Source organism: Perca fluviatilis, chromosome 2 (assembly GCF_010015445.1).
Source record: "Perca fluviatilis chromosome 2, GENO_Pfluv_1.0, whole genome shotgun sequence".
In the NCBI taxonomy this organism is placed as follows: Eukaryota; Metazoa; Chordata; class Actinopteri; order Perciformes; family Percidae; genus Perca; species Perca fluviatilis.
Genome location: NC_053113.1, coordinates 22,997,927 through 23,009,558, shown reverse-complemented (window position 1 = coordinate 23,009,558; position 11,632 = coordinate 22,997,927). Strand labels below are relative to the sequence as shown.

The 11,632-nt window shown below is 40.8% G+C and overlaps 1 protein-coding gene across 1 annotated transcript in view; it reads right to left on the bottom strand.

Moving 5' to 3' along the window:
* Window positions 1-3,396: 3,396 nt before the first annotated feature.
* clmpb (CXADR like membrane protein b) overlaps window positions 3,397-11,632 on the bottom strand; it is a 66,523-nt gene continuing 58,287 nt past the window's right edge. Inside the window, exons 5-7 of the mRNA XM_039784771.1 lie at window positions 10,739-10,861; window positions 9,487-9,628; window positions 3,397-7,195 (exon numbers count right to left, since the gene is read on the bottom strand). Of these exons, the coding sequence (XP_039640705.1) occupies window positions 6,862-7,195; window positions 9,487-9,628; window positions 10,739-10,861 (599 nt within the window). The 3' untranslated portion in view covers window positions 3,397-6,861. The remainder of the gene's footprint in view (window positions 7,196-9,486; window positions 9,629-10,738; window positions 10,862-11,632) is intronic.

The window sequence follows — 11,632 nt, the reverse complement described above, 5'->3', positions numbered from 1 at the left end:
AAGATGTAAATTTAGCAAGCAGTCCGCAGCCAACTCCTCAACCAACAGATGTTAGAGAACGTGCTGGTAATTGTATTATCCCCCCTTGGCTCGTTCACGTACATTAACTCAGTGTTATTTCAACTTGTTTGACCCACTTCTGTGACTACTTGTCATACCTTTTGTGTGCATCCTTGAAGTAGAGATAAAGTCACACCCTGTCTCTTTAACCAGTCGACGCAGACGCTCCATCTTGGCAGTTCAATGGATTGTCAATATAAGAAGAACTTTTCAGGGGGAATAGATAAATGTCAGTCAATAATTGGCTTGCAGGTCGATAGATACCCCTGACCTTGTTGCCACGCACATGAGTGTCACGTTGAAAGGTTGGAGATCAAGAGAGACTGTTGAAGAGGAAGAGAAAAAAAGAGCCCCTACCAAATGCATGCATCTTCAGCTGCAGATGATGATGGGCTTAGTTATACAGCTGTATAGACAGAACGTCCATCTCTGTAAAAAATACCTTACAGGCCCATACCTGTCTCTGACACAGTATGTTAAGGCTATGTATTACTGTAAAAGAACTGGATGCTATCAATTAATTCCAATGAAAGTGGTTCAGGTTGTATTTTCTGGCCCATGAATGAATGAAAATAATATCTTCATATAACCATAACAATAGTAAGAGTCTAAAAGAGATAAGCATTGTAATTGTGAGCATGACAGTGCTACTGTAAAATGCTGATGTTTAGCAGGTATAATGTGTACCATGTTCACCATCTAAGTTTAGCATGCAAATATTCGCATTAACTAACAAAAAGTACAGCTAAAGTTGATGGGAATTTCATTTTTCCTGGTTTTCCAAATATTTGACAACTTTCAAATTTGACCTGTTGATGGCACTAGAGGAAAAGTCAGATGATCACCAAAGTTATTTCAATTCATTTTCAAGGGGGCATGATTGACATGTCATTAATGCCGATCATTAGTTGTCAAGACATTTCACTCGAAAGGACAAATGTCAACCACATGGTGGTGCTAAAAGAAAAGTCAGGGGATTGCAGGGGATTAATTATCTGGGGATCATGAATGTACTCAATTTTGTACGAATCTATCTTGTCAATGTTGAGATATTCTCTGGATTAGTGAAAACTTGACCTGCTGGTGTTGCAACAGGAAAAGTCACAGGATCACCAAAGTTACTAGGATTCCATGCCAAGGTAATCCATTCAGTTGTTTTTGAGGTATTTCAGGCATTTTCAGGTCAACTCAAGTTGACAGAATTAGTTATTACGTGATTACTGTATGTATATGCCGTGCCTTTCAGAGTAAAGCGTATGAAAAGAGGCACTGGCCTCGTCACTCGCCATAAACATACTGTACTGTACACCAAGATCAGTTTAGAGGAGATTAGGGAGTGACAATAATACATTTCGAAAACCACTGCAAAGGGAAGGTATAGTAAAAATAATAATTACAAATACCTGAGATGAACATGACGCTTCCATCTCACTCAGGAGTGTTAAATATGTCATGTTTTTCTTGTTTTGTATTTACTCTTTTCAGAAAAGGCCAAAATCCAAATCAAGATGCTACAAGACCAATGAAGTTGTCATTGAATATTTTATTTGCAAATGAAAGAGTAATAACTCAGAAGTCGTAAAAATATACATTTTTTTACTTGTGATATTTACATGGATTGTTTTCATCAAACGAACAAACAAAACAATTCCGTACTGTTTTATAAAACCAAAGAGAAGCCACGGCAGAAAAAACAGATGAGAGTAAAGAAAACCAAAGTGTCTTACATTTCCATTTATTGACGCCGCGCTGAGTGTGTCTCCCCCTGACATCGAAACAATGTAGTCAAGAGAAACAGCCAACCACACAGATCCCACACAGGCTGGTGATGAGCATAGCACACAAATAAAAGTGCAAAGTACATGGATGATAAATTCAAAATAAAGAAGAAGACAAAATAAAGCTTCATAAAGTTTTCTGTGAATATATTTACAACTGTAGATTTTCTTTTCTTTTCTTCTTTTTTTTTTTCTTCTTCTATTTTTAGCCGAATACAATTATGTTACATCAAAGCAAAGCATTCCCGTTCGTCTGCTCAATCTCTTATGACATGCAGGTAACTTTGCTTTCCTTCTTGAGGGTAACTACAGCCTCTTCCATCTCCTCTCTCAAAAGTAACAATACATCACATTCCCCTATACTGACATACAAGGCCAAACCGCAAAAAGTCTGAGCATCACTTTGCCCTGCTCAACAGCTTTAATCGGAAAGAAAACGGCTTAATAGGACATAAAACATAGTGGCTACATGAGATTCATACTCCTATCATATAACGCAGGATAACCATTTTAATGATTTTATGTTTACTGCACCTTTGAGTGTTGATAATAAGACAATATATAGTGCTGATGGATCCTGTTTTAAAGAACGATATTGAATGTGCTGCTGACACTGAGGTGTGTTAAGACTTTCCTCCTCCACTCTCTACTGAACTGACAAACGCTCCTTAAAATTAATTTGTTGGAAAGAGCGCAAGTTTGTCAGGCCACAAAGCTACACACATGAGAAGAGAGATGCAACGCGACGGCTCATAAACTGGGGAATCTGCCACCTGAGACTTGCAGTTGCTGGAAAGGAAATCAAAAAGCTTGGAGGAATTTAACAGCTGGAAGACTTGCATCCCATCTTCCACCTCCACTGCTACTTTTATCTGCAGTGGAGGGAATTTCAACGGCAAGAGCCTACAGGCCTGGCTCATAATCAATCCTGTTATACCTCTCCTGATTCCCAGTACTACTCTCGCAGATTCCCATGGAAGAAAAGTCTTAAAGCATATGCTATCCAGATTGTTAAGATGCATAGCAGAGTTTGTATTCCGGAGTGCATGTGTGTTTGCATGCATGTGTGTGTTTTGTTAGAGTAGCTGTTATATCTGTGTATCTCTGTATGTGTGTGTGTGTGTGTGTGTGTGTGTGTCACATGTTTCCTGGGTGATGCAGAGTAGTGTGTCCCTTTCTGTGCTGCATTTAGTATCCTGGCTCCATCGGTAAGTTGTAATACCTTCAGACATTCGATCCATTAAAATTGATTCTGAAGGAGCAGAAATAACAAGGACTGCTATTTAGGCTTTTGTTTGTGCAAACCGTGTGTGTGTGTGTGTGTGTGTGTGTGTGTGTTTTGTGAGGCTAATGCAAAAAAAAAACACACCCTTTGAAGCGCAAAAAAACACAATAACCTTTTGGAAAAAAGCAACGGAAGGGAAGAAGAAAAAAACCCCTGGCGCGAGAGGGGGAGGAGGGGGCCCGCTTTTTTGTGTGTGTATGAGCACAATTTTTTTTTTGTGTGTGTGTGTGTGTGTGTGTGTGTATGTGTGTGCCTTTACGAGAAAAACTATGAAGCCAAGGTTAATAGGCATAGAAGTCAGTGAAAACTAAAATAAACACTGCCAGTCTGCAGTCATATCAATTTGGATAGAGGTTACTTTGCCTGACTGGATCCTTCTCTCTCATTGAATGGATAACATGGGAATATGTGGGTGTGGCCCAAGGGCTTATACTGAGTTTACATGCACACACCCACACAGACACACTCACACCCATTCACAAACATGCATGCATGCACGCAAGCACGCACACACAGACACACACACTCAGTAGCTTCCCTGCTTAAATATGAACTGCTGTCTTTAGTTAAATATAAAAGGCAATTTTTTCTCATCTTCCTTTACAGTTAAGTCGCATGTGAAATCCCGCATGTGAAGTCAAACCATATGTGCTTCTCACACAGATGTTGGGTTTCAGAACTTGTGAGGTTGAATTACTTCATCTTGTGTGACAGGTTTTACTTCAGTCTGAAACTTTAGATTTAGAAGTGAAACAAAATTTAAGCTACCGGGCTACCGTAGCTATTGGGATAAGTGCTAGAATGTAGTTACTGAACGAGTCACCGAAACCACGAAAACTAGCAAACTGCGCAAGCGTCAACACTTCAGTTAGCAGCTAGCTAGGTAGCAATAATAGTTTAAATGACAGGGTTTGGGTTACATCTCGTTATTTATAAGGTGAGTCACGTCTTCATGTAGAATGAATTTTAAAGTAATTTATTGCTGCCTTTGGCATTATATTTATTCACTACAATGTGCAGTTATAAGGGGGTTCAAATAACCGTCTGTGTGTTGACGCATGCGCAGTATGCCCGTGTTAACATGCCAGTTACGTTTAGCTACTACTATTTTAGCACCTACACGCTACCGGCACAGAGAGAATAGTAATATTCAGTACTAGCTATAATATTAAAGTGTTATACTGAGAAATGTCTCTTCTTAGAACCAGTAGTGGACCTTAAATTGTTTGTCCTGAGAGTCATAAAAACAAATAAAAACAGCTTATTTCCTTTGACAGTATAAACAGCCCCACAACATGTCATTTTGATATGGATGGCGTGCCAGATTAAAGGTCAGGGTTCACCAAAATATTTATTATGTGTTGAGTATAAATACTTGTAGCAGATTTTATGAAAATCTGGCAGTTACTTTTCAAGATCAATGCCCAATTTCTGGTCAAGGGGAAATTTTGACCCACTGGTGGTGCCTCAGGAAATGTCAAGGGGTCACCAAAAATCAGAAGAATCCTCAGGGGGATCAATAAATTTCATTCAACATCTCATGAGAATCTGGCCAGTAGTTGTGAAGATATCTAGGATTATCTAGATTGTTTTTTCTACACTTGCACTCATTACATGTATATGTTTGTTAATACTTAGTTCAAATATAAACAATGTCAAAAGGTGACATCAGAATATGGGGCTTAACTTGTTCACACAACATGTGTACAAAAAACACACATTTTAAATTCACTTTTGGGTTTCCCATTTGACTCTTTTGTAAGGGGTATAGCTCCCCTCACATACCCTTATTTATTAAATTAAATGACATCATGTGCGTATATTTATCTGTATGTACAATATAAAACAAGACTGATTACAGAATGTACAGTACATTGTCCCATGGCATGGGATTGCTTTCTCACCATGGATAATTAACTCTGCTTGGTGCTCCCTAGGCTGCATCTGTCATTTCTAGGGCACATTTTGTGAAGTTGTATCTCTCAGTATTTGCTACTGTTGACCCTCAAAGCTGGATGTGAACAGAGACTTAACCACTGGTGTGCTGAAGATAAGGACACAGAAAGAAACCAGAAGAGAAGAGGGATTGCAAAGGCACACTAGATAGGCTACTTTCCCCCTTTTTTCAGATACTTTCAATCAAATCTCACTCGGCCGGTCTGAGGATACGACTAAAAGAGAATTGGCTCAGCTCGACCAATAACCAAGCCGGCCCTGGTGATTCAGCGAGACAGCAATCAAGTGCCACTCCATTGTTATGGATCCAGGGAGAGTACTGACAACGATACCATACACAGCCTATACAATTGAAGTCTCTAGAATCATACTCTTCGCTCCCTTCATTCAGACATAGGAATTGTAAAATTGAACGTCAAAGTCAATTCTTTGTGCCTTAGCTCGAATATTGATTCAGTACCTTATAGGGAGCAGAAAATAATGGGATCCACCATCTTTCTACATCACACATTCATGGTGACAGATTTTGATTTTGGTTCAGAAATGTAGCAGGTAAACAAAAGAGTAAAAAAAGCAAACAAATAATAACCCATCCTAGGGATTGGTGGCACTTCTTAATATGGATTAATGGACATATAGCTGTCTGTCACCATTTACAACCTGTTCAGAGAAAAGAAACACAGGAAAACAGAAAAACAATCAAATAAAAACAAGTCCAGCTGGTCTAATAGATTCTTATCCCCTATATTTAAAGTATTTTACTTGCTATAGGCCTAATACATACTATTTAATTATTCAGGAAAGATATTCAGTACCAGAAAAAGGATATCTGTAGACAGGATGTGGGAGGGGGGTATTAACTCCATTGATCTGACTCCACTGTCAATGCTACATCCTTACACCTGAAGTTTCCCCTGCTGATTGGTAAAGCAGATGAGCTGTTTGTGAGCCAGCTGAGTCAGTCTCAGGACCGCTGTGGTTTCTCACGGGTTCATTATGAGAGCACGAAAAGACCGAGAGCACTGAGGCAGATGATGCACACGCCGCACACTGTGTCTGTTCACATGGATGGGCACAATCGGCCCAGCCCATGGGAGGCAAAGGGGTTTGTGGTTTCAGAGCAGGTGCTGGAGATAGCGAGTCAGAGGTGCAGGGTGACATGAATCAGAGACTCACCCCACCCTCCTCCCAGGAAAAAAAAATCAGTAGCTGTCTTCCACTCTCGCACTTTCTTCCTCCTTCTTTCCGCCCTGCTTGTTATGCATCTTGTATTTTTCGACAACCAAAGCTCGACAGCTGTATAACTCCATTGGTATCTGTCTTGGATCTACTTCATCATCCAGCCTTTATTGTTTTCCTTTTTTTCTATACTGCATGCCTCACCCTTTGATTTGATAAATAAATAAAAGGTCTACTACTATAGGGGGCTCATTCCCCCTTGCTGCACTTGACACTTCCCTGTGCCTTCCAAAGCCAAAAGACGGAACTCAGAAAATAAGTTCTGCCTTTAGCCATGAGACACGAACACGGTTGCATCTCAGGTCTTGCTTTTTGTTTTGTTGTTTAATGTAATTCAGTAGGGGGCATGTCTTATTTTCCCTTTTTAAGTATGCATTCATTAAAAGTACTTTTGGACTTATAGTATTGATTCTTTTAATTACATCCTTTTAACTAGTTGCATTTCTTTGTCTATGGAAGAGTCTTAGTCTTTGGGAAGGGGGCTAGGGGCTTGGGCTGGGATGGGAGTCTCACATGGCTGCAGGAAGTGGTTGGCTTTCAGTCCTACACAGTCTGAAAGGCCTTGGTCTGGGCGGGGACCATGAGGGTTGGGGGTGTGGGCCCAGACATGTTCCTGGAGTTGTATTTGGGAGTGGCAGGGGGCTCGGGGGTCTTGGGCACCACTGAAGTGTAGGCTGGAGGGGACTGGGGGAAGCCTGGAGGCTGTCCATTCTCCTTGACAGCTGCTACAGCAGGTGGGCGAGGGCGGTGACCACGCAGGGCACTGTTGTGCACCATGGACTGGGTGGAGGAGGCACCGGAGCGTGAACTGCCGGAGCGGGACGAGGAGAGGGAGTTGGGCTTCACTAGCTTGGCCTTGGGAGCCTCCGCGTCCTCCCTGTGGTTGGAAACACACACAGCAAACAATGACGACAAAGGTCCATTCATTTTATCTCAAGTGTCCTTACAATAGCTAAGAGGAACACACACACACACACACACACACACACACACACACACACACACACACACACACACACACACACACACACACACACACACACACACACACACACACACACACACACACACACACACACACACACACACCTCAACACAGTGCCATACCCTAACACCATTCTAAGACCCTATTCACATGGGACTGGTATTTTGTGGGGACCTCATATAATTCATGAGATACCCCCCAGCCAGTTTTGTGAAACACATTTGCATGGAATAATGAAATCTGCTGAAATCACTAGTTCCCCACATACAAATGTTGAAAAAAAAAGTTTTTTCTGAGAACACAATGAAAAGTTTTGTTTATAATTCTACGTTCATGACAGAAGGAGAATAAAACATTTACATAATAGCACAGAAGAATAGAAACTGCTTGGAGAAAGCAACTTAAAATTGACAGTAACATTAATCACTAAAACTAAGGTAATTTGTGCTGTGATTGTTACTAAGGATGCTATGGAAATTGCAGAGGATCTTTGCAGTCATTATAAATCACTGTCACCAGGTCACCAGGGTGTGTGGGTCGCGAGGCTAAGTCAGCAGGTAATATTATCCCATTGATATAAGGCCTAAATTCTCTACAGAAAGTCACAAATATAAACCTCTCATCTGTGCACTGTTTACTGTATCTTCTCAGAGACGCCAGAGATGGTACTATAACTCTTGGAAGAAAAAAAATGAAAATGTTTAAACAACAGTGAGGTTGGTTCTAAATCCATACCCAAGAGATGTGCATCACTAAAGCTGGTGCGGTCTGGTTCTGCACATTAGTGGAGAGGCTCAGTCTTTTTTTAACATGGTACAAAAACAGAAAACACTTCATCACATCTACATTATTTACTTGAAGCTGTCCCTCAACCATTCTGCATTATGCATTGTTACATCAGTAAATATGCACCTACACCGACTCCAGCCTGTCACAAATAAATGTTACTGCTTTTATAAGAGTCATTAGGGTCCTCCACTGCGTGCATGCTTTAGAGTGAGGAATAAACACTAGTGGGATCCCTCAACTCTGATGCCCCCCCACCCCCCCCCCCCCCACACACACACACACACACACACACACACACACACACACACAACCGGTGTATGGGTAATGTTTTTATTTTTGGCACACGTACATGTAAAACATAGGCAGGCAGACAGGTAGACAGCAAACACATCCAAGCATACAGGAGCTGTTACTGTGTCAGTTAGTATTTGACTTGACCACTGTAGCTGTTCAACTGACACAAAGGTGTCAGTTGAACACAAAGGTGTCAGTTGAACTGGTGCTTATTAGCAATTGCAAAGCAATCAGAAAACACTGTTGCATGGAACAACAGATATGTACAGTTACCGTATGTGTAGGCTTGGCACATTGAATTATTGTGTGATCTATTAAATCCCTTTTTTCCCTACAGATTCATATCTAGTTCTCAAACTGAGTTCCAACCGAGTTCAAACTGAGCTCCAATGTTATATATAACTATATAATACTTGAAACTTTAATTCTGGGGATCTATTTTAGTCTAGTTTCGCTTGTGAGGGCAGTGACCTGTATAAAACAAAAAAAAAAATTAATTTTAAGTTAATTGTAACAGTACCTTTTTCCATTTGTCTGCATTGGTTTCTGCTAACTTTGCATATAATGTGGTCTAAGCTTGGGATCATACCCGTGGGAAGTACTGATGCTGCAGCGCCAACATCTCCAGGTGCACCGCCCCAGGTGGCTGAGCACTGAGGTAGGCTATAATTGTATTGTTGCAAGGTATCTTTTTCCTGTTTCATTATACCAAACATGCCTCTGTCTCCTTCACCTGAGATATTTAGTTTTTGCACGAGATATTGCATCAGCTGATACATGGCTGTTATAAATCTTCCTGCTCAGTCTAATTGGCGTCAAACACGATTTAGTCAGATATTACAAGTAGTGGCAAGTGGTGTATGCAGGACAGCAACAGGTTTTAACTCATTTTAAAGTTTAAAGTGCAGCTAAACTTAAAAAGCAACAGCCCCACAGAGAAACAAAAGAACACATTGAGAAACATACGCGTAATTATCTGCACTTATAGTCCCACACATTCTCACAATTTTAACCTTTTAGCATGCATTTTAACTAGCAAAATAATACAAAATGGCAAAAGAGTGAACCAGTCACAGAAGAAAAAAAGAGGATGCTTAAACCTGATCTCATTTGGAGTCTCCTCCTCCTCATACTTCTTTTTTTCTTTCTTCCGGAAGACGAGCCAGATGATTAATATGACAATGAGGACACCAAGGGATATTCCCACCACTGCACCTGCTACCATGCCTATATCCCTCACATCTGTGAATGGAGAAGAGAGTGATGAGTGATTGGAGAAAGAGATACTTATTGTCACGTATTATTCATCATTCATAAATACTGATGGTCCATGCTTATTTACTGGAAATACAGTACAGGCCAAAGGTTTGGACACACCTTCTCATTCAAATGTGTTTCCTTTTATTTTCATGACTATTTACATTGTAGATTCTCACTGAAGGCATCAAAACGACGACATATTATGGACTTAATGTACAAAAAGTGTGAAATAAGAAACAACTGAAAACATGTCTTATATTTTAGATTCTTCAAAGTAGCCACCCTTTGCTTTTATAAAATAAGAAAAAGAAAAAAATTCCACTAATTAACCCGACAAAGCACACCTGTGAAGTGAAAACCATTTCAGGTGACTACCTCATGAAGCTCATTGAGAGAACACCATGGGTTTGCAGAGTTATCAAAAAAAGCAAAGGGTGGCTACTTTGAAGAATCTAAAATATAAGACATGTTTTCAGTTATTTCACACGTTTTTGTTAAGTACATAATTCCATATGTGTTCATTCATAGTTTTGAAGCCTTCAGTAAGAATCTACAATGTAAATAGTCATGAAAATAAAGAAACACATTGAATGAGAAGGTGTGTCCAAACTTTTGGCCTGTACTGTACCTCAACATATTTGTGCCACGGTGCCCAAATTCAATTTAACACCAGGACTTTCTGCTGAGCAACCATATGTGTAATTTTCTCTACACATGACCCCTCTCAGGAAATGTATTAGAGTGACGGTGAAACACAACTGTTGGAGCATAGGTGGTGACCAGACGCCAACAGTTTAAGTTCAGTGCAGTCCCTATAGTGTGTGTGTGTGTTTGCGTGTGTGTGTGTGTGTGTGTGTGTGTGAGAGAGAGAGAGTGAGTGTGTGTGTGTGTGTGTGTGTTTTTCTAGTGTTTTATTGCTTCCATCAAATTACGACCCCTCCAGTGTCTCCTTCTATAAATGAGGGGGGGAGGGGAGGGTGTATTTCCAGCTGTAGTTTGAAACAATAACCAGTTTGAAACATCAATCAGTGTGGCAGTTTGGTGTGAGGTGAAGTCTGCGAGGTCGACTCTCCCTTCCCTCCCAAAACTCACGTTGCATTGTGACCTCAATGGTACAGTTTTCCTCTCCCACGTCATTGCTTGCTGTGCATCTGTAGACTCCTGTGCTGTCCATGGTGAGATTCCGCAGGGTCACAAGCTCTGGGTTCTTGAGATCTGGGGAATTAAATAAATAACTATTAGTGTGCAAGTGTCTGCTGTATATTGTTTCGCATTCCTGCATGTTTATCCACAATGTCAATTAAATTTGCAGGACTTTAGAGACAATTGAAATATATTTTATGGTTGGAAGACGAAAGAGAGAGAGAGAGAGAGAGAGAGAGAGAGAGAGAGAGAGAGAGAGAGAGAGAGAGAGAGAGAGAGAGAGAGAGAGGGAGGGAAGAAGCAGGAAGGGGAGAGACAGAGGCATTGATGTGTGTGAGTGTTTATTTAAGAACGAGGCCCATGACACTGAGGAGGACTTAAAGAGAGTAGCACGAGTGTGTGTGGGAGAGCAATGGAGCCCCACAGCCCCATGGGATATTTAGTCATCCCTACCAATGACAACCATGTGATATTACCTTTCACCAGACCCATAAATAATGGCTGCTGACGCTGTGTGTTATCATCCAATGAAAACTAATTAGACTGAACAGGTGTTGTTTGGTGGAGGTCATTAATTTTAAGGTTTTCGTCTGGGCACGTGCCATCATGGATGCCAGTTGAACACTGGAGGGAAAACTGAGGTTGAGAGGGTAGCATTTGGCGGTTTAGAGGATACATAGTAGGGAGAATTGCCCTACTATTAGCTTTTCTGCTATAAACTGTCTCTAGTACTATTTAGAGGCGGATATGCCTGGTTATGATCCAAGAGGAATGCCAGAATCCACACCATGTAAATGAAGTGTGCCTCAGGGCCAATGTTTTTCTTTGGTACAGAGTGGGAGC